This window comes from Panthera pardus, unplaced genomic scaffold (genome assembly GCF_024362965.1).
Source record: "Panthera pardus isolate Hobbes unplaced genomic scaffold, ASM2436296v1 HiC_scaffold_10, whole genome shotgun sequence".
Lineage (NCBI taxonomy): Eukaryota > Metazoa > Chordata > Mammalia > Carnivora > Felidae > Panthera > Panthera pardus.
In genome coordinates this window covers 79,169,351-79,196,190 of record NW_026526655.1, presented here as the reverse complement: position 1 = coordinate 79,196,190, position 26,840 = coordinate 79,169,351, and the positions used below count along the sequence as shown (strand labels likewise).

Genomic DNA, 26,840 nt, shown 5'->3' with positions numbered 1-26,840 from the left:
AAAATATTGTGTAAAGCAAATGGATGTATATAGTTCCTTACATCACTGATCTGCATGGCATTGATTTTGGACTGCAGCATCACTGGAGTGTCAGCCGGCACATTCACATTTGCCTTCTCTCTTTCCCAGGCATCACGATACAATGGCTGGTAAAAATGAAAAACAAAGGGTGGGTGATAAGTAAATAAGTCCATTACTACATGAATAAAATTATAGGTACAATTAAAGGTTCTCCTTGGATGTTCTCAGGTAAAAACATAGATCACATTTTGTTTTCATTGCGTTTTTATTTAAAAGATGCCAATAGTGACTTCAACAAGAATATATTCTTGTGTGATATGATATAAATGGAAAATGAGTCAGAACCTGGTAGTAAAATGATCCTTTCCCATTAATTCACATGTAATTACCAGGCAGGTAAACCCACAATGCAGGTAACTATGAAAATCCACATTGCTAATCAAGTTCTGGCTTTCTTGGCCCAAATAACTATGATAATATCTAATATTGGGGCCACCCCTGGACTTTTCAACTTACCTCATGATTAAAAATAGAAAGGTGGCAGTGATCATGGTATTAACTGGTGGACTTGTATTATAGGCAAGACCTCAAAATGTATTCAAAGTGTGTTATCAGAGTCTGTGGGGTATGAAGATGTCTACCACACTTATGTTAACCAAAGAGTTATCTAAATAAATGAAATGCGGATACTGGTAATTGATCGACTACATGAAATTCTATCTGGATACATAAATGTTCAAGGTTCTAATGCTGGCATTAGCAATTTAAAGTTCACAATTAGAGAGTTCTAATTAATTAAAGTTCACAATTGAGACTTCTCCACTATGTCTGAATGTATCATCAGCCCGGCTTACCTCACTGATTTGTACAGCATTGATCTTTGCCTGGATGACTTCAGGGGTATCAACAATGCTGGTGAATTTGAGGGCCTCAGGCCTTATACGATACAGCCTCTCATTCAGGAGATTCTGGGCATTCTTCACTCTCATCACTTCCACAGAACCCTCTGGCAACCATCCTATACCCTTCATCCATTCCAGGTCTGATTTGTACACGTTCTACATGAAGGAGAGAACCACAGAAGGCAGAAGAGTCAAATCTTCCCACAAGAACACAATGCCAGTGGGCCACACACTACCTCTAATCAGCTGGGTGGCCAATCCCATGAAACAGAAGGATCAACACTAATTGTTAATATTTGGGTGTTACATCCTGGGCACACATTTCTGGGAGAAGTTCACCATATCCTACAGGAATTGGAACAGGACTGACAAATGACACTTGTAGAATGACAGATAGCAATGGCACTTGATTTTGTTTTTATATAAGGTTGAGCTTCTGTGCTCACCATTTGAAATCTGCCATTTTGGTACTACTAGAATAACATCTGTAGGAATTTGGGAGAAAAAGGTCTTTAGATGCATATATAATGAGGAAAAAATATATACTTTTACTTATATACACCTCTCTCTCTAAATATAAATATATATATATACATATTTTTCCTATATGTGTCAGAGGAACTTAAAATCTAACATTTCCTTAAGTTCACATTTGTTTCTGAAATTTAGATATCTGATTGTACAACTGTAATGGGTTGAAACAACTGGGACTGAAATTTTCTATCCAATTACATAGAATGAGAGGGTGATTTTTTTTTGTCTTAATAAGGCCTTGCTACATGAAAAGGAATCCTCTGTAAGATAGAGAATGTTCAAAATAACTCTACTACCATGAAAGGTACAGATTAAGTTAGGCTCTATTAGGATTACCACTTAAATTATGTCCCTAGGGAACACACTGTGATGATATACAGAGACAAATATCTCCCCAAGAGTCTGCTGATAATACACGCACATCGCTCTGCAGTTCGTAGGCCTTCTTAGCCTGGATCACATCATTCTGATCTGGCAAACATGTCCACTGGTGCAGATAATTGCGATAATCAACATCGCTAACCAGGACCTGGCATTTCTTGGCCTGAACAATCGACATCATGTCCAATGGCGTATTGTGAATTCCTTTAGACTTCTCATAAGCTTTCTTGTATTCTCTGTCACTCTGGATCTTGGCAGCATGTATAGACCAGACCAATTTGGGGTCATCTTGTAGGGTGCGGAAACCCACATGGTGGCCCAATTGCTTACGGTATCCTTCTTTGTATTTGTACTAAAGTTGTGAAAAAACAGACAAAAAAATATGAAAATAATGTAGTAAGAGGACTTTTCATTAAATGTTTTCAGAATATTTTCCCTGCCTTAATGTAAATTGGCTCAACATTGGCAGTCATTACATATTTCAGTAAGGAAATAGGGCTATTTTTGGTAGTTTCATAGAGAATATGAGTAAATCAGGAGGGAAGTAGCATGGTGAATGAGAGTAATTACAAAAAATTATAGCTAACATTTACTGAGCAATTACTAAATGCCCAATACTATTATGAGTGCTTCAAATGTATAGGTTGATTCTTGTGAAATTGCTGAATTTTTTAGTTAAAATAGTTGAGTAGTAGCAACTATCATCTCAATCTTCACAACATCTCTGTGAAGTGGATACTATTATTATCACACATTTCAGATGTGGAATATAAGACAGTAGGTGTAATCATGGTCCCCAAGTTTTCCTGGAAAGTGGGATGTTAAGTCAGATTGTCCCCCAAGAGCACTGAGAGTACCTCAGTAGGAAAAAGTCATTTGTGTGATTTTGGAGACAGATAAAGCAAAAGGTGCATATTTTGGGAATGGAAAGCAAGGTCATTGGTGTGAATCAGACGACAACAAAAGGCCTGTAGGCAAGAGTTTCCATCTTGTCCACACTTGTCCTAAGTTTCTTAGGACTAGAGTAAGATAGCATCTGTTTCTTTTCTATATTTGGATAACATAGAAAAGTTTGGATAAAAGGGAGAGAAAGAGAACTGGGAATAAGGCAGATACTATAGATTGGCTATTGTGTTTAGAGTTAAAATTGAAAAATAAGAAGGAACAGGTAGATATGGGAGATAAAAAATAGAGCACAACCCAGAGAAAGAGCACAGGGTTGCTTAAAGATTTGGAGCTGGGAGTGGGGGTAAGGGGCTTGGTAGGATAATTATTTTAAGTTTTTAAATTACTATTAAATGAATTTCACAAGATTACTGAGAGCATTATACATAAACCTTCAGTATAAAATCTTATATATAAGGTGCGATTTCAGTCTTAAGTCTTATGTGAAACTTTCACCTGTTATCTACATTTATAGATAATGTCATAAATATTTGGGGGATAAAATGATACTGGTCAACAATCAAATGTAATGAATTCTCCCAAGAATTCTGCATAGTCTCTTTGTGTTATTTTACATCCACTCAGAAAAAACTTAGAAATCATTTATACATATACCTCATCTATACTAACCTTAATGTGCTTCATTCCATTTTAATGGTTTTAAATAGGGTAAGTCTTTAGTGTAAAAAAAAAATGCAATTGTTTGCATAGATTTTTTAAGCCCCCCAAATTCTTGAAAAATACCACAAGGAAATAAAACCGTACCTCACTGGCAATATCTCTGGAGGCTTTGGCCTGTTTGATTTCAATGGCATCTGCTCTTAAGTCATAGCCTTTCTGTTTGGCCTCATTCCAGTCTTTCTGGTAAAGATTCTATTGAGGAGAAACACAGGTGTGTTTACAAGAATTGAAAATAAGTGAATATATTCAAAGTACTCAAAATAAGATTCATAAGACATAATATAAATAAAGACAGCATAAGACAAAACATTTCTTTTTTTAATTTAATTTAATTTTTATTTTTATTATTTATTTATTTTTTAAATATGAAATTTATTGTCAAATTGGTTTCCATACAACACCCAGTGCTCATCCCAACCGGTGTCCTCCTCAATACCCATCACCCACCCTCCCCTCCCTCCCACCCCCCATCAACCCTCAGTTTGTTCTCAGTTTTTAAGAGTCCCTTATGTTTTGGCTCCCTCCCTCTCTAACCTCTTTTTTTTTTTTCTTCCCCTCCCCCATGGTCTTCTGTTAAGTTTCTTAGGATCCACATAAGAGTGAAAACATACGGTATCTGTCTTTCTCTGTATGACTTATTTCACTTAGCATAACACTCTCCAGTTCCATCCACGTTGCTACAAAAGGCCAGGTTTCATTCTTTCTCATTGCCACGTAATATTCCATTGTGTATATAAACCACAATTTCTTTATTCATTTATCAGTTGATGGACATTTAGGCTCTTTCCATAATTTGGCTACTGTTGAAAGTGCTGCTATAAACATTGGGGTACAAGTACCCCTATGCATCAGCATTCCCGTATCCCTTGGGTAAATTCCTAGCAGTGCTATTGCTGGGTCATAGGGTAGATCTATTTTTAATTTTGTCAGGAACCTCCACACTGTTTTCCAGAGCGGCTGCACCAGTTTGCATTCCCACCAACAATGCAAGAGGGTTCCCGTTTCTTCACATCCTCTCCAGCATCTATAGTCTCCTGATTTGTTCATTTTGGCCACTCTGACTGGCGTGAGGTGATATCTGAGTGTGGTTTTGATTTGTATTTCCCTGATAAGGAGCGACGTTGAGCATCTTTTCATGTGCCTGTTGGCCATCTGGATGTCTTCTTTAGAGAAGTGTCTACTCATATTTTCTGCCCATTTCTTCACTAGATTATTTGTTTTTTGGGTGTGGAGTTTGGTGAGCTCTTTATAGATTTTGGATACTAGCCCTTTGTCCGATATGTCATTTACAAATATCTTTTCCCATTCCGTTGGTTGCCTTTTAGTTTTGTTGATTGTTTCTTTTGCAGTGCAGAAGCTTTTTATCTTCATGAGATCCCAATAGTTCATTTTTGCTTTTAATTCCCTTGCCTTTGGGGATGTGTCAAGTAAGAAATTGCTGCGGCTGAGGTCAGAGAGGATTTTCCCTGCTTTCTCCTGTAGGGTTTTGATGGTTTCCTTTCTCATTCAGGTCCTTCATCAATTTTGAGTTTATTTTTGTGAATAGTGTGAGAAAGTGGTCTAGTTTTATTCTTCTGCATGTTGCTGTCCAGTTCTCCCAGCACCATTTGTTAAAGAGATTGTCTTTTTTCCATTGGATATTCTTTCCTGCTTTGTTGAAGATTAGTTGGTCATACTTTTGTGGATCTAATTCTGGGGTTTCTATTCTATTCCATTGGTCTATGTGTCTGTTTTTGTGCCAATACCATGTTGTCTTGATGATGACAGCTTTGTAGTAGAGGCTAAAGTCTGGGATTGTGATGCCTCCTGCTTTGGTCTTCTTCCTCAAAATTACTTTGGCTATTCGGGGCCTTCTGTGGTTTGATACAAATTTTAGGATTGCTTGTTCTAGCTTCGAGAAGAATGCTGGTGCAATTTTGATTGGGATTGCACTGAATGTGTAGATAGCTTTGGGTAGTATTGACATTTTAACAATATTTATTCTTCCAATCCATGAGCACGGAATGGTTTTCCATTTCTTTATATCTTCTTCAATTTCCTTCATAAGCTTTCTATAGTTTTCAGCATACAGATCTTTTACATCTTTGGTTAGGTTTATTCCTAGGTATTTTATGCTTCTTGGTGCAATTGTGAATGGGATCCATTTCTTTATTTGTCTTTCTGTTGGTTCATTATTAGCGTATAAGAATGCAACTGATTTCTGTACATTGATTTTGTATCCTGTGACTTTGCTGAATTCATGTATCAGTTCTAGCAGACTTTTGGTGGAGTCTATTGAGTTTTCCATGTATAATATCCTGTCATCTGCAAAAAGTGAAAGCTTGACTTCATCATGGCCAATTTTGATGCTTTCTATTTCCTTTTGTTGTCTGATTGCTGATGCTAGCACTTCCAACACTATGTTAAACAACAGCGGTGAGAGTGGACATCCCTGTCGTGTTCCTGATCTCAGGGAGAAAGCTCTCACTTTTTCCCCATTGAGGATGATATTAGCTGTGGGTTTTTCATAAATGGCTTTTACGACTTTTAAGTATGTTCCTTCTATCCCGACTTTCTCGAGGGTTTTTATTAAGATGCTGAATTTTGTCAAATGCTTTATCTGCATCGATTGACAGGATCGTATGGTTCTTATCTTTTCTTTTATTAATGTGATGTATCACATTGATTGATTTGCTAATATTGAACCAGCCCTGCAGCCCAGGAATGAATCCCACTTGATCATGGTGTATAATTCTTTTTATATGCTGTTGAATTCGGTTTGCTAGTATCTTATTGAGAATTTTTGCATCCATATTCATCAGGGATATTGGCCTGTAGTTCTCTTTTTTTGCTGGGTCTCTGTCTGGTTTAGGAACCAAAGTAACGCTGGCTTCATAGAATGAGTCTGGAAGTTTTCCTTCCCTTTCTGTTTTTTGGAACAGCTTGATAAGGATAGGTATTATCTCTGCTTTAAATGTCTGGTAGAATTCCCCTGGGAAGCCATCTGGCCCTGGACTCTTATTTGTTGGGAGATTTTTGATAACTGATTCAATTTATTCACTGGTTATGGGTCTGTTCAAATTTTCTATTTCTTCCTGTTTGAGTTTTGGAAGTTTGCGGGTGCTTAGGAATTTGTGCATTTCTTCCAGGTTGTCCAGTTTGTTGGCATATAATTCTTCATAGTATTCCCTGATGATTGCTTGTATCTCTGAGGGATTGGTTGTAATAATTCCATTTTCATTCATGATTTTATCTATTTGGGTCATCTCCCTTTTCTTTTTGAGAAGCCTAGCTAGAGGTTTATCAATTTTGTTTATTTTTTCAAAAAACCAACTCTTGGTTTCGTTGATCTGCTCTACAGTTTTTTTAGATTCTATATTGTTTATTTCTGCTCTGATCTTTATTATTTCTCTTCTTCTGCTGGATTTAGGCTGCCTTTGCTGCTCTGCTTCTATTTCCTTTAGGTGTGCTGTTAGATTTTGTATTTGGGAGTTTTCTTGTTTCTTGAGATAGGCCTGGATTGCAATGTATTTTCCTCTCAGGACTGCCTTCGCTGCATCCCAAAGCGCTTGGATTGTTGTATTTTCATTTTCATTTGTCTCCATATATTTTTCAATTTCTTCTCTAATTGCCTGGTTGACCCATTCATTTTTTAACCTCCACGCTTTTGGAGGTTTTCCAGACTTTTTCGTGCGGTTGATTTCAAGTTTCATAGCATTGTGATCTGAAAGTATGCATGGTATGATCTCAATTCTTTTATACTTATGAAGGGCTGTTTTATGACCCAGTATGTGATCGATCTTGGAGAATGTTCCATGTGCACTCGAGAATAAAGTATATTCTGTTGCTTTGGGATGCAGAGTTCTAAATATATCTGTCAAGTCCATCTGATCCAATGGATCATTCAGGGCCCTTGTTTCTTTATTGATCCTGTGTCTAGATGATGTATCCATTGTTGTAAGTGGAGTATTAAAGTTCCCTGCAATTACCACATTCTTATCAATAAAGTTGCTTATGTTTGTGATTGTTTTATATATTTGGGGGCTCCCATATTCAGCACATAGACATTTATAATTGTTAGCTCTTCCTGATGGATAGACCCTGTAATTATTATGTAATGCCCTTCTGCATCTCTTGTTACAGCCTTTAATTTAAAGTCTAGTTTGTCTGATATAAGTATGGCTACTCCAGCTTTCTTTTGAGTTCCACTAGCATGATAGATAGTTCTCCATCCCCCTCACTTTCAATCTGAAGGTGTCCTCAGGTCTAAAATGAGTCTCTTGTAGACAGCAAGTAGATGGGTCTTGTTTTTTTATCCATTCTGATACCCTATGTCTTTTGGTTGGAGCATTTAGTCCATTTACATTCAGTGTTATTATAGAAAGATATGGGTTTAGAGTCATTGTGACGTCTAAAACAGACATTTCTGAATTCTTCTGGTGGTTGGCCATTTACTTTATGGAGTGTAGGATACTTCCGACTAAAATTTTAAAGCTAAACATCTAGGTCTACTAACTTTGAATATTTGTCTTCATCACAATACGGTACACATCTGAAAATACCCAGCACGCAATACATGAAAACTAAGAACCAACTGTGAAGCTAGAAAACCTTCATCAAGGTATCATGTAAGACCTGGTAAGACTTTTCTCCCCTAATATTTCCCTTTGACTTTTCAGAGGTCCCTGCTAAAGGGATGGGACATAGATATTTAAGCACATCTTATTCTTTGGGTATAATTAAAAATTATCTTTTGGCTTTTCTAATGGCTTTGAAATATCAAGCAAAAAAGTTCTGGATCAATAAAAAAAAACTATAAAGACAAAAGAGACTATTACCTCATTCTCCCTCATGTAAGAGAAATTTAACTAGGAAATTTCATTCCTCTAGATTAATATACGATGAGACTGAGCTATGGACATTGGATATAGGACAATGCTCTTAACGTTGAAAGGAGGAATCCAGTAGGATTCAGATATCCCAACTCTTGTAGTCCTGGGACCCAGCCCTGTATTTAACATTTAAAAGAGAGAATTGCCATTCATAATCCATTGGGAATGGTACTAAAGAGAAAACGTCTAGCACCAAAACTGTACACATTTCTAAGATAGGTAATTTGTCCATTATGCCACACTCCACACACTGACATATACTGTCCTATAGAGACATTTACACTTCATATTTATGCTCTTACATTGCTGATTTGCAGGGCATTAATATGAGCCTGCAGCATGACTGGCGTGTCAGAAGGCATGGTGATGTTGGTTTTATCTCTATTCCATGCTTCTTGATATAGTTTCTGTGGAGAGAAGGGAAGTATTAATTTAATACAGTGATAAAAAGTAGATATCTGAAACATTAAGCCTTAAAAACCTGGAAAAATGTTTTTAATGTTTATGATGGTTAATTTTATGTGTTAACTTAGCTAGGCCACAGTACCCAGATATTTGGTCAGACTTTTTTTTTAATGTTTGTTTATTTTTGAGAGAGAGAGAGACACACACACAAAGCATGAGCTGAAGAGGGGAAGAGAGAGAGAGGGAGACACAGAATCTGCAGCAGGCTCTGAGAGGTCAGCACAGAGCCTGATGTGGGGCTCAATCCCACAAACCATGAGATCATGACCTGAGCTGAAGTTGGTCACTTAACTGACTGAGCCGCCCAGGCACACCTGGTCAGACTTTTTATAGATGTTTCTGTGAAGGTATTTTTTTTTTTTTAGAAGAGATTAACATTTTTATCAGTAGACTTTGGTAGAGTACCCTCAGTAATGTGGATGGGGCTTGTCCAATCAGCTGAAACCGTTAATAGAAAAAAGACGGACGTCCGCAGAGCAAGAAGGAAATCTGTCAGCAGACTACCTTTGTACTTGAACTGCAACTCTTCCCTAGGTCTCCAGCCTATTCTGCAGACCGTAGATTTGCCAGCCTCCATAATCATATGGCCCAATTCCATAAAATAAATCTCTCTTCGTGTGTGTGTGTGTGTGTGTGTGTGTGTGTGTATGTGTGTATACACAGATAGAGGCTACAGAACTATCTACATCTCTCTCATAAACATATATATGCACACATATATACATGTATCTATACCTATACATATCTATATCTCCTATTGGCTCAGTTTCTCTGGAGAACCATGGCTAATACAATGTTATACCATTTAAAATGCAGCATTATGCTACAGATTTTTTTAATGTTTATTATTTTTTGAGAAAGAGAGAGCATGAGTAGGGGGGGACAGAGAGAGAGAGAGAGAGAGAGAGAGAGAGAGCGAGCAGAGGATCCAGAGTGGGTTCTGTGCTGACAGCAGAGAGCCTGATGTGGGGCTGGAACTCACAAACTGTGAGTTCATGACCTGAGCCGAAGTCAGGTGCTTAAATGACTGAGCCCCCTGGGCACCCCAATATGCTACAGGCTTTAGTATCTGATAGGTGTTAAAGAAATATTTGTTCTAATTTGAATCTATCTTTACCAAACTAGTCTTTACCAAACTAGCAGATTGTTAGAGTTGCTCTTGTTAGTAAGTCTTCCAAGAGGAACAGGCCACTTGCTCTGTTTGGGTGGCATCATCTGAAAACAGTCCCACAAAAGGAATGCTTGGTAACAGGATGGTTCTTACCTCACTTATTTGCAGAGAATTGGCTTTGGCCAGGACAACATCTGGAGTGTCAGTAATGCTAGTGAATTTCAAGGCTTCTGGCCGTGTTTTATAAAGTCTTTCATTCACCAGGTCTTGAGCATTCCTCACCCTCTTCATTTCTACCGAGCCTTCTGGCATCCAGCCGATGCCACGTAGCCACTCCAGATCTGACTTATATACACTCTACAAAGATGTTAGGCAGAAATTAGGTTCCACGGTTAGACACACCATCTCATAATTGAAAAATCAAGTACATGGGATTGAGGGGTTGATGAGCATAGTAGATAGTATTCAAAAAAAGTAGGATCTGAGATTTATAGGACTCCAGGGTTTTAATATCAATGATAATTTGTAAAAGCATAATTATATACACTAGCTGTGAAGAGGAACAAAATCATACTGCTGAGTTTCATGATAATTATTTGATATTTCCAAAAAATTATAGAACTGAAAACATTTTTAAAGGAAATTTTGTTGAATCTCATTCCGTTTTAATCCTGTAATAACTGACTGAAGGAAATTTTGTTTAATGTTTTAGCTATAGCACAATAGTGGTAATTATTTCAAAAATATTCAGATAATTTATGTTTATCTGCAACATATTTTCATTGCCAGAAAGTATAAATGACATGAAGAAAACAGTCTGGAACCTAGGTCACAGAATAAAAGACCTGGTGTAAGTAGGGCTCTTCATCTATACTCTTTGATTCCTATGACATAACTCCTGAAGATGGATTATGTATTAAACAATGTGAGTGGTGTTCTCCTGGGGCTGTGCAGTGCACACTCTATGACTATCTGTCCATGGTGGGGTCTACCCATAGGGGCACTGCCTGGACAATTAATAAACCTATGTCCTCTCCTTCCATCTTTCCCAAAGTTTGTGTTACGTACATCACTCTGCAGTTCATAGGCCTTCTTTGCTTGGATAATGTCGTTTTGATCAGGTAAACATGTCCAGTGATGCAGGTAATTTCGATAATCAATGTCACTGACCAAAGTCTGACATTGCTTGGCCATCACGATGCCTAACATGTCCACTGGGCTGGAGAACTTGGTCTTCCACTTTTGGAATTCCTTTTTGTACTCCCTTTCACTTTGAATCTTCCCTGCATGTATGGCACACATAATCCTGGGGTCATCTTCTATGCTCTGGGCTCCAATGTGGTGGCCCTTTTGTCTCTCATATGCTTCTTTGTATTTGTACTACAATGAAAGAAATATCAGTTTAGAAACCAAGTTTGAAGACCGTATACATGCTGACTACAGAAAACATGAACATCCGCAAGCAAATGGATAAGAATTTCATATTGCAAACATTTTGGCATCTCTGAATAATTTTAAATTCTTTACACTATCATAAGCAAAAGTGTAGTATATTCATATACCCTCATTGGTGAAGCCCTTCCCTGAGCAACTCTAGCTACAACTCCAAACTGTACTATTCTTCTCCGTGACAACAAACGGAAAACGTCTTACAAAGTAAGAAGCAGGAGTGGGGATATGTGTGGAAATAATTGTGAAATGTGGCCCACCAGCAGCACAGGGCTGTTCAGCAATGTGAGTCCAGAGGGGGTAGGATGGAGGGCACTTACATCACTGGCAATGTCCCTTGAGGCCTTGGCCCTTTTGATGGAAATAGCATCAGCCCTCAGATCATAGTCCTTCATCTTTGATTCATCCCATCCCTTGGTGTAAAGTTTCTAGGTGGAGGATGATACACAACAGAAAAAGAAAATTGTTACAGAAAGTTAATAGGTCAATTCCAGACAGGAAAGTGTAAGGTGGAAAAGTATTTTGAGGAATCCTAGAAAGGCTTAAAAGACAATCAGGAAACCTCTTACTTGGCTAATATTGGCAGAGTTGCTCTTGGCCAGTAGGATTTCTGGGGTGTCCGGCATCACGTGGATGGAGGATTTGTCAGCATTCCAAGCCTCTGTATATAAATGCTATGGGGGAAAAGGAGTAAGAACCTCTGTTAGTGCCCATGTATTACAGTTGTTTTCAAATTTAACACATTTTACTGTAGAAAAGCCTTTTTAAGGCTATTTGGAGGCGAGGGAAGCAAAAGGGTAGTGGGGAGAGTGAAACATGACAATATTTAAACTGCCATATGACAGCTTCATAGCTAATATGAAGCTATATAGTGGTCTTAATTATTATTTTTTTCTGTGATTCTCACCCTTACTCATATGACCTCCAAGGATGGAGCCTGCCTATAGAATTATGAGAATTTAGAGTTATCTAAATAAATGAAATGCGGATACTGGTAATTGATCGACTACATGAAATTCTATCTGGATACATAAATGTTCAAGGTTCTAATGCTGGCATTAGCAATTTAAAGTTCGCAATTAGAGAGTTCTAATTAATTAAAGTTCACAATTGAGACTTCTCCACTATGTCTGAATGTATCATCAGCCCGGCTTACCTCACTGATTTGTACAGCATTGATCTTTGCCTGGATGACTTCAGGGGTATCAACAATGCTGGTGAATTTGAGGGCCTCAGGCCTTATACGATACAGCCTCTCATTCAGGAGATTCTGGGCATTCTTCACTCTCATCACTTCCACAGAACCCTCTGGCAACCATCCTATACCCTTCATCCATTCCAGGTCTGATTTGTACACGTTCTACATGAAGGAGAGAACCACAGAAGGCAGAAGAGTCAAATCTTCCCACAAGAACACAATGCCAGTGGGCCACACACTACCTCTAATCAGCTGGGTGGCCAATCCCATGAAACAGAAGGATCAACACTAATTGTTAATATTTGGGTGTTACATCCTGGGCACACATTTCTGGGAGAAGTTCACCATATCCTACAGGAATTGGAACAGGACTGACAAATGACACTTGTAGAATGACAGATAGCAATGGCACTTGATTTTGTTTTTATATAAGGTTGAGCTTCTGTGCTCACCATTTGAAATCTGCCATTTTGGTACTACTAGAATAACATCTGTAGGAATTTGGGAGAAAAAGGTCTTTAGATGCATATATAATGAGGAAAAAATATATACTTTTACTTATATACACCTCTCTCTCTAAATATAAATATATATATATACATATTTTTCCTATATGTGTCAGAGGAACTTAAAATCTAACATTTCCTTAAGTTCACATTTGTTTCTGAAATTTAGATATCTGATTGTACAACTGTAATGGGTTGAAACAACTGGGACTGAAATTTTCTATCCAATTACATAGAATGAGAGGGTGATTTTTTTTTGTCTTAATAAGGCCTTGCTACATGAAAAGGAATCCTCTGTAAGATAGAGAATGTTCAAAATAACTCTACTACCATGAAAGGTACAGATTAAGTTAGGCTCTATTAGGATTACCACTTAAATTATGTCCCTAGGGAACACACTGTGATGATATACAGAGACAAATATCTCCCCAAGAGTCTGCTGATAATATACGCACATCGCTCTGCAGTTCGTAGGCCTTCTTAGCCTGGATCACATCATTCTGATCTGGCAAACATGTCCACTGGTGCAGATAATTGCGATAATCAACATCGCTAACCAGGACCTGGCATTTCTTGGCCTGAACAATCGACATCATGTCCAATGGCGTATTGTGAATTCCTTTAGACTTCTCATAAGCTTTCTTGTATTCTCTGTCACTCTGGATCTTGGCAGCATGTATAGACCAGACCAATTTGGGGTCATCTTGTAGGGTGCGGAAACCCACATGGTGGCCCAATTGCTTACGGTATCCTTCTTTGTATTTGTACTAAAGTTGTGAAAAAACAGACAAAAAAATATGAAAATAATGTAGTAAGAGGACTTTTCATTAAATGTTTTCAGAATATTTTCCCTGCCTTAATGTAAATTGGCTCAACATTGGCAGTCATTACATATTTCAGTAAGGAAATAGGGCTATTTTTGGTAGTTTCATAGAGAATATGAGTAAATCAGGAGGGAAGTAGCATGGTGAATGAGAGTAATTACAAAAAATTATAGCTAACATTTACTGAGCAATTACTAAATGCCCAATACTATTATGAGTGCTTCAAATGTATAGGTTGATTCTTGTGAAATTGCTGAATTTTTTAGTTAAAATAGTTGAGTAGTAGCAACTATCATCTCAATCTTCACAACATCTCTGTGAAGTGGATACTATTATTATCACACATTTCAGATGTGGAATATAAGACAGTAGGTGTAATCATGGTCCCCAAGTTTTCCTGGAAAGTGGGATGTTAAGTCAGATTGTCCCCCAAGAGCACTGAGAGTACCTCAGTAGGAAAAAGTCATTTGTGTGATTTTGGAGACAGATAAAGCAAAAGGTGCATATTTTGGGAATGGAAAGCAAGGTCATTGGTGTGAATCAGACGACAACAAAAGGCCTGTAGGCAAGAGTTTCCATCTTGTCCACACTTGTCCTAAGTTTCTTAGGACTAGAGTAAGATAGCATCTGTTTCTTTTCTATATTTGGATAACATAGAAAAGTTTGGATAAAAGGGAGAGAAAGAGAACTGGGAATAAGGCAGATACTATAGATTGGCTATTGTGTTTAGAGTTAAAATTGAAAAATAAGAAGGAACAGGTAGATATGGGAGATAAAAAATAGAGCACAACCCAGAGAAAGAGCACAGGGTTGCTTAAAGATTTGGAGCTGGGAGTGGGGGTAAGGGGCTTGGTAGGATAATTATTTTAAGTTTTTAAATTACTATTAAATGAATTTCACAAGATTACTGAGAGCATTATACATAAACCTTCAGTATAAAATCTTATATATAAGGTGCGATTTCAGTCTTAAGTCTTATGTGAAACTTTCACCTGTTATCTACATTTATAGATAATGTCATAAATATTTGGGGGATAAAATGATACTGGTCAACAATCAAATGTAATGAATTCTCCCAAGAATTCTGCATAGTCTCTTTGTGTTATTTTACATCCACTCAGAAAAAACTTAGAAATCATTTATACATATACCTCATCTATACTAACCTTAATGTGCTTCATTCCATTTTAATGGTTTTAAATAGGGTAAGTCTTTAGTGTAAAAAAAAAATGCAATTGTTTGCATAGATTTTTTAAGCCCCCCAAATTCTTGAAAAATACCACAAGGAAATAAAACCGTACCTCACTGGCAATATCTCTGGAGGCTTTGGCCTGTTTGATTTCAATGGCATCTGCTCTTAAGTCATAGCCTTTCTGTTTGGCCTCATTCCAGTCTTTCTGGTAAAGATTCTATTGAGGAGAAACACAGGTGTGTTTACAAGAATTGAAAATAAGTGAATATATTCAAAGTACTCAAAATAAGATTCATAAGACATAATATAAATAAAGACAGCATAAGACAAAACATTTCTTTTTTTAATTTAATTTAATTTTTATTTTTATTATTTATTTATTTTTTAAATATGAAATTTATTGTCAAATTGGTTTCCATACAACACCCAGTGCTCATCCCAACCGGTGTCCTCCTCAATACCCATCACCCACCCTCCCCTCCCTCCCACCCCCCATCAACCCTCAGTTTGTTCTCAGTTTTTAAGAGTCCCTTATGTTTTGGCTCCCTCCCTCTCTAACCTCTTTTTTTTTTTTCTTCCCCTCCCCCATGGTCTTCTGTTAAGTTTCTTAGGATCCACATAAGAGTGAAAACATACGGTATCTGTCTTTCTCTGTATGACTTATTTCACTTAGCATAACACTCTCCAGTTCCATCCACGTTGCTACAAAAGGCCAGGTTTCATTCTTTCTCATTGCCACGTAATATTCCATTGTGTATATAAACCACAATTTCTTTATTCATTTATCAGTTGATGGACATTTAGGCTCTTTCCATAATTTGGCTACTGTTGAAAGTGCTGCTATAAACATTGGGGTACAAGTACCCCTATGCATCAGCATTCCCGTATCCCTTGGGTAAATTCCTAGCAGTGCTATTGCTGGGTCATAGGGTAGATCTATTTTTAATTTTGTCAGGAACCTCCACACTGTTTTCCAGAGCGGCTGCACCAGTTTGCATTCCCACCAACAATGCAAGAGGGTTCCCGTTTCTTCACATCCTCTCCAGCATCTATAGTCTCCTGATTTGTTCATTTTGGCCACTCTGACTGGCGTGAGGTGATATCTGAGTGTGGTTTTGATTTGTATTTCCCTGATAAGGAGCGACGTTGAGCATCTTTTCATGTGCCTGTTGGCCATCTGGATGTCTTCTTTAGAGAAGTGTCTACTCATATTTTCTGCCCATTTCTTCACTAGATTATTTGTTTTTTGGGTGTGGAGTTTGGTGAGCTCTTTATAGATTTTGGATACTAGCCCTTTGTCCGATATGTCATTTACAAATATCTTTTCCCATTCCGTTGGTTGCCTTTTAGTTTTGTTGATTGTTTCTTTTGCAGTGCAGAAGCTTTTTATCTTCATGAGATCCCAATAGTTCATTTTTGCTTTTAATTCCCTTGCCTTTGGGGATGTGTCAAGTAAGAAATTGCTGCGGCTGAGGTCAGAGAGGATTTTCCCTGCTTTCTCCTGTAGGGTTTTGATGGTTTCCTTTCTCATTCAGGTCCTTCATCAATTTTGAGTTTATTTTTGTGAATAGTGTGAGAAAGTGGTCTAGTTTTATTCTTCTGCATGTTGCTGTCCAGTTCTCCCAGCACCATTTGTTAAAGAGATTGTCTTTTTTCCATTGGATATTCTTTCCTGCTTTGTTGAAGATTAGTTGGTCATACTTTTGTGGATCTAATTCTGGGGTTTCTATTCTATTCCATTGGTCTATGTGTCTGTTTTTGTGCCAATACCATGTTGTCTTGATGATGACAGCTTTGTAGTAGAGGCTAAAGTCTGGGATTGTGATGCCTCCTGCTTTGGTCTTCTTCCTCAAAATTACTTTGGCTATTCGGGGCCTTCTGTGGTTTGATACAAATTTTAGGATTGCTTGTTCTAGCTTCGAGAAGAATGCTGGTGCAATTTTGATTGGGATTGCACTGAATGTGTAGATAGCTTTGGGTAGTATTGACATTTTAACAATATTTATTCTTCCAATCCATGAGCACGGAATGGTTTTCCATTTCTTTATATCTTCTTCAATTTCCTTCATAAGCTTTCTATAGTTTTCAGCATACAGATCTTTTACATCTTTGGTTAGGTTTATTCCTAGGTATTTTATGCTTCTTGGTGCAATTGTGAATGGGATCCATTTCTTTATTTGTCTTTCTGTTGGTTCATTATTAGCGTATAAGAATGCAACTGATTTCTGTACATTGATTTTGTATCCTGTGACTTTGCTGAATTCATGTATCAGTTCTAGCAGACTTTTGGTGGAGTCTATTGAGTTTTCCATGTATAATATCCTGTCATCTGCAAAAAGTGAAAGCTTGACTTCATCATGGCCAATTTTGATGCTTTCTATTTCCTTTTGTTGTCTGATTGCTGATGCTAGCACTTCCAACACTATGTTAAACAACAGCGGTGAGAGTGGACATCCCTGTCGTGTTCCTGATCTCAGGGAGAAAGCTCTCACTTTTTCCCCATTGAGGATGATATTAGCTGTGGGTTTTTCATAAATGGCTTTTACGACTTTTAAGTATGTTCCTTCTATCCCGACTTTCTCGAGGGTTTTTATTAAGATGCTGAATTTTGTCAAATGCTTTATCTGCATCGATTGACAGGATCGTATGGTTCTTATCTTTTCTTTTATTAATGTGATGTATCACATTGATTGATTTGCTAATATTGAACCAGCCCTGCAGCCCAGGAATGAATCCCACTTGATCATGGTGTATAATTCTTTTTATATGCTGTTGAATTCGGTTTGCTAGTATCTTATTGAGAATTTTTGCATCCATATTCATCAGGGATATTGGCCTGTAGTTCTCTTTTTTTGCTGGGTCTCTGTCTGGTTTAGGAACCAAAGTAACGCTGGCTTCATAGAATGAGTCTGGAAGTTTTCCTTCCCTTTCTGTTTTTTGGAACAGCTTGATAAGGATAGGTATTATCTCTGCTTTAAATGTCTGGTAGAATTCCCCTGGGAAGCCATCTGGCCCTGGACTCTTATTTGTTGGGAGATTTTTGATAACTGATTCAATTTATTCACTGGTTATGGGTCTGTTCAAATTTTCTATTTCTTCCTGTTTGAGTTTTGGAAGTTTGCGGGTGCTTAGGAATTTGTGCATTTCTTCCAGGTTGTCCAGTTTGTTGGCATATAATTCTTCATAGTATTCCCTGATGATTGCTTGTATCTCTGAGGGATTGGTTGTAATAATTCCATTTTCATTCATGATTTTATCTATTTGGGTCATCTCCCTTTTCTTTTTGAGAAGCCTAGCTAGAGGTTTATCAATTTTGTTTATTTTTTCAAAAAACCAACTCTTGGTTTCGTTGATCTGCTCTACAGTTTTTTTAGATTCTATATTGTTTATTTCTGCTCTGATCTTTATTATTTCTCTTCTTCTGCTGGATTTAGGCTGCCTTTGCTGCTCTGCTTCTATTTCCTTTAGGTGTGCTGTTAGATTTTGTATTTGGGAGTTTTCTTGTTTCTTGAGATAGGCCTGGATTGCAATGTATTTTCCTCTCAGGACTGCCTTCGCTGCATCCCAAAGCGCTTGGATTGTTGTATTTTCATTTTCATTTGTCTCCATATATTTTTCAATTTCTTCTCTAATTGCCTGGTTGACCCATTCATTTTTTAACCTCCACGCTTTTGGAGGTTTTCCAGACTTTTTCGTGCGGTTGATTTCAAGTTTCATAGCATTGTGATCTGAAAGTATGCATGGTATGATCTCAATTCTTTTATACTTATGAAGGGCTGTTTTATGACCCAGTATGTGATCGATCTTGGAGAATGTTCCATGTGCACTCGAGAATAAAGTATATTCTGTTGCTTTGGGATGCAGAGTTCTAAATATATCTGTCAAGTCCATCTGATCCAATGGATCATTCAGGGCCCTTGTTTCTTTATTGATCCTGTGTCTAGATGATGTATCCATTGTTGTAAGTGGAGTATTAAAGTTCCCTGCAATTACCACATTCTTATCAATAAAGTTGCTTATGTTTGTGATTGTTTTATATATTTGGGGGCTCCCATATTCAGCACATAGACATTTATAATTGTTAGCTCTTCCTGATGGATAGACCCTGTAATTATTATGTAATGCCCTTCTGCATCTCTTGTTACAGCCTTTAATTTAAAGTCTAGTTTGTCTGATATAAGTATGGCTACTCCAGCTTTCTTTTGAGTTCCACTAGCATGATAGATAGTTCTCCATCCCCCTCACTTTCAATCTGAAGGTGTCCTCAGGTCTAAAATGAGTCTCTTGTAGACAGCAAGTAGATGGGTCTTGTTTTTTTATCCATTCTGATACCCTATGTCTTTTGGTTGGAGCATTTAGTCCATTTACATTCAGTGTTATTATAGAAAGATATGGGTTTAGAGTCATTGTGACGTCTAAAACAGACATTTCTGAATTCTTCTGGTGGTTGGCCATTTACTTTATGGAGTGTAGGATACTTCCGACTAAAATTTTAAAGCTAAACATCTAGGTCTACTAACTTTGAATATTTGTCTTCATCACAATACGGTACACATCTGAAAATACCCAGCACGCAATACATGAAAACTAAGAACCAACTGTGAAGCTAGAAAACCTTCATCAAGGTATCATGTAAGACCTGGTAAGACTTTTCTCCCCTAATATTTCCCTTTGACTTTTCAGAGGTCCCTGCTAAAGGGATGGGACATAGATATTTAAGCACATCTTATTCTTTGGGTATAATTAAAAATTATCTTTTGGCTTTTCTAATGGCTTTGAAATATCAAGCAAAAAAGTTCTGGATCAATAAAAAAAAACTATAAAGACAAAAGAGACTATTACCTCATTCTCCCTCATGTAAGAGAAATTTAACTAGGAAATTTCATTCCTCTAGATTAATATACGATGAGACTGAGCTATGGACATTGGATATAGGACAATGCTCTTAACGTTGAAAGGAGGAATCCAGTAGGATTCAGATATCCCAACTCTTGTAGTCCTGGGACCCAGCCCTGTATTTAACATTTAAAAGAGAGAATTGCCATTCATAATCCATTGGGAATGGTACTAAAGAGAAAACGTCTAGCACCAAAACTGTACACATTTCTAAGATAGGTAATTTGTCCATTATGCCACACTCCACACACTGACATATACTGTCCTATAGAGACATTTACACTTCATATTTATGCTCTTACATTGCTGATTTGCAGGGCATTAATATGAGCCTGCAGCATGACTGGCGTGTCAGAAGGCATGGTGATGTTGGTTTTATCTCTATTCCATGCTTCTTGATATAGTTTCTGTGGAGAGAAGGGAAGTATTAATTTAATACAGTGATAAAAAGTAGATATCTGAAACATTAAGCCTTAAAAACCTGGAAAAATGTTTTTAATGTTTATGATGGTTAATTTTATGTGTTAACTTAGCTAGGCCACAGTACCCAGATATTTGGTCAGACTTTTTTTTTAATGTTTGTTTATTTTTGAGAGAGAGAGAGACACACACACAAAGCATGAGCTGAAGAGGGGAAGAGAGAGAGAGGGAGACACAGAATCTGCAGCAGGCTCTGAGAGGTCAGCACAGAGCCTGATGTGGGGCTCAATCCCACAAACCATGAGATCATGACCTGAGCTGAAGTTGGTCACTTAACTGACTGAGCCGCCCAGGCACACCTGGTCAGACTTTTTATAGATGTTTCTGTGAAGGTATTTTTTTTTTTTAGAAGAGATTAACATTTTTATCAGTAGACTTTGGTAGAGTACCCTCAGTAATGTGGATGGGGCTTGTCCAATCAGCTGAAACCGTTAATAGAAAAAAGACGGACGTCCGCAGAGCAAGAAGGAAATCTGTCAGCAGACTACCTTTGTACTTGAACTGCAACTCTTCCCTAGGTCTCCAGCCTATTCTGCAGACCGTAGATTTGCCAGCCTCCATAATCATATGGCCCAATTCCATAAAATAAATCTCTCTTCGTGTGTGTGTGTGTGTGTGTGTGTGTGTGTGTGTGTGTGTGTATGTGTGTATACACAGATAGAGGCTACAGAACTATCTACATCTCTCTCATAAACATATATATGCACACATATATACATGTATCTATACCTATACATATCTATATCTCCTATTGGCTCAGTTTCTCTGGAGAACCATGGCTAATACAATGTTATACCATTTAAAATGCAGCATTATGCTACAGATTTTTTTAATGTTTATTATTTTTTGAGAAAGAGAGAGCATGAGTAGGGGGGGACAGAGAGAGAGAGAGAGAGAGAGAGAGAGAGCGAGCAGAGGATCCAGAGTGGGTTCTGTGCTGACAGCAGAGAGCCTGATGTGGGGCTGGAACTCACAAACTGTGAGTTCATGACCTGAGCCGAAGTCAGGTGCTTAAATGACTGAGCCCCCTGGGCACCCCAATATGCTACAGGCTTTAGTATCTGATAGGTGTTAAAGAAATATTTGTTCTAATTTGAATCTATCTTTACCAAACTAGTCTTTACCAAACTAGCAGATTGTTAGAGTTGCTCTTGTTAGTAAGTCTTCCAAGAGGAACAGGCCACTTGCTCTGTTTGGGTGGCATCATCTGAAAACAGTCCCACAAAAGGAATGCTTGGTAACAGGATGGTTCTTACCTCACTTATTTGCAGAGAATTGGCTTTGGCCAGGACAACATCTGGAGTGTCAGTAATGCTAGTGAATTTCAAGGCTTCTGGCCGTGTTTTATAAAGTCTTTCATTCACCAGGTCTTGAGCATTCCTCACCCTCTTCATTTCTACCGAGCCTTCTGGCATCCAGCCGATGCCACGTAGCCACTCCAGATCTGACTTATATACACTCTACAAAGATGTTAGGCAGAAATTAGGTTCCACGGTTAGACACACCATCTCATAATTGAAAAATCAAGTACATGGGATTGAGGGGTTGATGAGCATAGTAGATAGTATTCAAAAAAAGTAGGATCTGAGATTTATAGGACTCCAGGGTTTTAATATCAATGATAATTTGTAAAAGCATAATTATATACACTAGCTGTGAAGAGGAACAAAATCATACTGCTGAGTTTCATGATAATTATTTGATATTTCCAAAAAATTATAGAACTGAAAACATTTTTAAAGGAAATTTTGTTGAATCTCATTCCGTTTTAATCCTGTAATAACTGACTGAAGGAAATTTTGTTTAATGTTTTAGCTATAGCACAATAGTGGTAATTATTTCAAAAATATTCAGATAATTTATGTTTATCTGCAACATATTTTCATTGCCAGAAAGTATAAATGACATGAAGAAAACAGTCTGGAACCTAGGTCACAGAATAAAAGACCTGGTGTAAGTAGGGCTCTTCATCTATACTCTTTGATTCCTATGACATAACTCCTGAAGATGGATTATGTATTAAACAATGTGAGTGGTGTTCTCCTGGGGCTGTGCAGTGCACACTCTATGACTATCTGTCCATGGTGGGGTCTACCCATAGGGGCACTGCCTGGACAATTAATAAACCTATGTCCTCTCCTTCCATCTTTCCCAAAGTTTGTGTTACGTACATCACTCTGCAGTTCATAGGCCTTCTTTGCTTGGATAATGTCGTTTTGATCAGGTAAACATGTCCAGTGATGCAGGTAATTTCGATAATCAATGTCACTGACCAAAGTCTGACATTGCTTGGCCATCACGATGCCTAACATGTCCACTGGGCTGGAGAACTTGGTCTTCCACTTTTGGAATTCCTTTTTGTACTCCCTTTCACTTTGAATCTTCCCTGCATGTATGGCACACATAATCCTGGGGTCATCTTCTATGCTCTGGGCTCCAATGTGGTGGCCCTTTTGTCTCTCATATGCTTCTTTGTATTTGTACTACAATGAAAGAAATATCAGTTTAGAAACCAAGTTTGAAGACCGTATACATGCTGACTACAGAAAACATGAACATCCGCAAGCAAATGGATAAGAATTTCATATTGCAAACATTTTGGCATCTCTGAATAATTTTAAATTCTTTACACTATCATAAGCAAAAGTGTAGTATATTCATATACCCTCATTGGTGAAGCCCTTCCCTGAGCAACTCTAGCTACAACTCCAAACTGTACTATTCTTCTCCGTGACAACAAACGGAAAACGTCTTACAAAGTAAGAAGCAGGAGTGGGGATATGTGTGGAAATAATTGTGAAATGTGGCCCACCAGCAGCACAGGGCTGTTCAGCAATGTGAGTCCAGAGGGGGTAGGATGGAGGGCACTTACATCACTGGCAATGTCCCTTGAGGCCTTGGCCCTTTTGATGGAAATAGCATCAGCCCTCAGATCATAGTCCTTCATCTTTGATTCATCCCATCCCTTGGTGTAAAGTTTCTAGGTGGAGGATGATACACAACAGAAAAAGAAAATTGTTACAGAAAGTTAATAGGTCAATTCCAGACAGGAAAGTGTAAGGTGGAAAAGTATTTTGAGGAATCCTAGAAAGGCTTAAAAGACAATCAGGAAACCTCTTACTTGGCTAATATTGGCAGAGTTGCTCTTGGCCAGTAGGATTTCTGGGGTGTCCGGCATCACGTGGATGGAGGATTTGTCAGCATTCCAAGCCTCTGTATATAAATGCTATGGGGGAAAAGGAGTAAGAACCTCTGTTAGTGCCCATGTATTACGGTTGTTTTCAAATTTAACACATTTTACTGTAGAAAAGCCTTTTTAAGGCTATTTGGAGGCGAGGGAAGCAAAAGGGTAGTGGGGAGAGTGAAACATGACAATATTTAAACTGCCATATGACAGCTTCATAGCTAATATGAAGCTATATAGTGGTCTTAATTATTATTTTTTTCTGTGATTCTCACCCTTACTCATATGACCTCCAAGGATGGAGCCTGCCTATAGAATTATGATGCAGCAGAAATCCATTAACACAGAGTTAATCCCAAATTCAAGCCCAACTCCACTATGTCCAAGCTGTGTAATCTTGTGAAAGGTACGTAATGCCTCATATTCCTCATTTCTAAGAGCTGGATAATCATATTTTTACTGAGTGCTTTTTGGTTTTTTTTAAACCTACTATTTTTTTTAAGTTTATTTATTTATTTTAAGACAGAGAGAGAGCTGGGGAGGAGCAGAGACAGAGGGAGAGAGAGAGAATCCAAAGCAGGCTCCACACTGTCGGGAACTGTGAGATCATGACCTGTGCTGAAATCAAAAGTCAGATGCTTAACCAACTGAGACACCTAGGTGCCCTTACTAAGTGCGTTTTGAAGATTAACCATAACATATGTAAAGTGTCTGAGTCATAGTAGGCACTCAAAAGATTTTACGGGGTTTCCTATTGTTATTATTACTGTGGTTGCTGTGATGGGTATGGTATAAAATAGAATTCCTGGAGTTTTAGTACTTCAAGCTTTGGAGTTCACTGAGAGTCGATTTCATATTCTGCACTGAGCACCCAATCTCACTACCCTGAATGTCTGGAAGATGTCCAGGCAGGTTGTGGAAGAATTCAGGTACATTAAATTCAACCTGAAATGTGCACATTAAAGACTCATCCATTGGATAAAGAATGATCCCAGTATCAATAAATAGATTGCTAGATCTCTGAAAAAAAAAAAGTGATTATTTATCTTATGTAATGATACTGAAACAGCAGTAGCAGCTCACTTCCCTAAGAGGTTCTCACTTCTCACTTCCACAACCTAATACGGAAGGGCAAACCAAGCAACTATTTTGAGTTGTTCACATTCAAAGAGTCAATGTGGTGCTGCTATACACACTGTGTTTCCCAGACTTCAGAACAACATGCTAAAAGGCCGTATATTCCTTGCGGGATAGATAAAGAGAAGTCAATGGTTTGAGTCCGCTGTGCCTAGGAGAATGTACAGGGCAAAGTAATGTATGTGTGGATGTCTCCAGGTCACTGCTCAAACGAGTGTGTCCATTACTCCAGAGAAATTACCCCAGGCTCTGCTTCTTCATGCACACAGAGAATTAGGGGACACCGTGTTGAGAAGAACATGAAGGTCCAACTAGAAGTCAAGCAGATGCTCTGTTGAAGACGGGCATGAGAATCAGGCCCATTACATCCCCCTTCTCTGGAAACTCTTCAGGGCATTTCTCACTTTATGAGCCAAATCCATGGAAGGTATGACTCAGGAAATGGAAACAATTGCATACTCACTTTGCTCATCGTCAGGGCATTATTCTTTGCCAGGACAATCTCTGGGGTGTCTGTAATGCACGTGAATTTGAGCTGGTCTGCAGGCTGGCGGTACTTCCTTTCACTCAGGATTTCTCCAGCTCTTTTCACCTTCTCGACTTCTACAGAGCCAATGGGCACCCATCCAATGCCTCTCAGCCACTCGAGATCAGACTTATAAATAGCCTGAAAATGAAATAATGTCAAATATTTATAGAAGTTACCTAGACAGCCTGGTGTCAGATCTTGAGTTAACATATACAGATAATGTATAATTCTGAATCTTACTTAGATGAATTTCTGGGAAGACCCACAGGATTGACTTACTTTGGTGTAGAATGGCTAGCCAAACACTTTGTCCCTGAAGGCAGCTAATGTTTTCTAGTTTAAAGACTCATAAAATCTGTGCTCACTTTGGTAGCACATATACTACCAAACCATTTTAAGGAAATTAGTGACTGCCCCCTGATAGAAAGTATTTATTCTCTGATTTGATTGCCTGTACCTCCTTGTGCATCAATAATACTCTGTTAGAATACAGCTTGCTCCTGTCCCATTGGGCAGTGGCCTTCACAACCAGGCATATAACATAAAGATGAACACTACTGGTTGACTACATGTTGAATTAATGTGTTTTCTGGGGACAACAAAAAGGGCATCATTTGATTCTATGTACATGCTTCTAAACAAAGAGTACACGTATTTTTACTCTTGTTTATCTTATCCTCAATTCCCTTTCTTGTGTTATAGTTCAAGAAGATATTTTATCCGTATTTAATTTTTCTTCTTTGAATTTAAGTAATTGGCTAAAGGAGCATTTTTCTCATAAGTAAAGGTAACAATTCTTTTTGTTTGTATGGCTCTTTGGGAAATTTCCTTTTTACAATGCCACTATTTTTATCAGTCTTTCAAAAGTGACAGTTGTCAGAGCCTGATCAAAAAAACAAGGAGCTACTATACCAATGAGGTAGCACTTGAGTCCCAAGGACAATCTACTGGCTGACAACAAAAGTGCCTCACGTATTTCTAGAGAGCTACTGTTTTCAGCTTCTTAGAAAAATTGTCTCAATCTGTACAATTCATTCTTAAACTTCCTTGCACAAATAACAGAACATTATCATAAAAATGATAATACGATCAATTCATTTGGAAAATTAGGTTGTGTTAAACCAGCAATTCTGAACCTGGCATCAATGTACTTGAATAGAAAAACATACTATCTTTATTTTTATTAAACTTTAATTGAAATACAATATTTATTTTGATTATAAATATAGGTATAGATCATAATAGCATTAATACTACATAAGACTTTGTCATCAATAAAAATCACAAATATTTTCATATCCTATTACATTGTTGCAGACATCTTGAGATATTTATGCTCCTTCTTTGAAATTAAACTAGTTCTTATACCCAGTGCTACATTTTTTAAGTTTTGAAAATCATGTCTATTCACTACATCATAGATTATGTTAAATATATATGCTTTTTATTTGAGAGAGAGAGAGAGTGAATAAATCTCAAGCAGGCTCTATGCTCAGTGCAGAGCCAGACATGGGGCTTGATCCCACGACCCAGG

At 37.8% G+C, this 26,840-nt stretch overlaps 1 protein-coding gene across 1 annotated transcript in view; it reads right to left on the bottom strand.

The window, feature by feature from the left end:
• NEB (nebulin) overlaps positions 1-26,840 on the bottom strand; it is a 224,786-nt gene that overhangs the window by 90,893 nt on the left and 107,053 nt on the right. Inside the window, 18 exon segments of the mRNA XM_019456312.2 lie at positions 42-146; positions 876-1,079; positions 1,879-2,190; positions 3,549-3,656; positions 8,638-8,742; positions 10,065-10,268; positions 10,980-11,291; positions 11,681-11,788; positions 11,930-12,034; positions 12,517-12,720; positions 13,520-13,831; positions 15,190-15,297; positions 20,279-20,383; positions 21,713-21,916; positions 22,628-22,939; positions 23,329-23,436; positions 23,578-23,682; positions 25,241-25,444. Coding sequence (XP_019311857.2) covers positions 42-146; positions 876-1,079; positions 1,879-2,190; positions 3,549-3,656; positions 8,638-8,742; positions 10,065-10,268; positions 10,980-11,291; positions 11,681-11,788; positions 11,930-12,034; positions 12,517-12,720; positions 13,520-13,831; positions 15,190-15,297; positions 20,279-20,383; positions 21,713-21,916; positions 22,628-22,939; positions 23,329-23,436; positions 23,578-23,682; positions 25,241-25,444 — 3,225 coding nt within the window.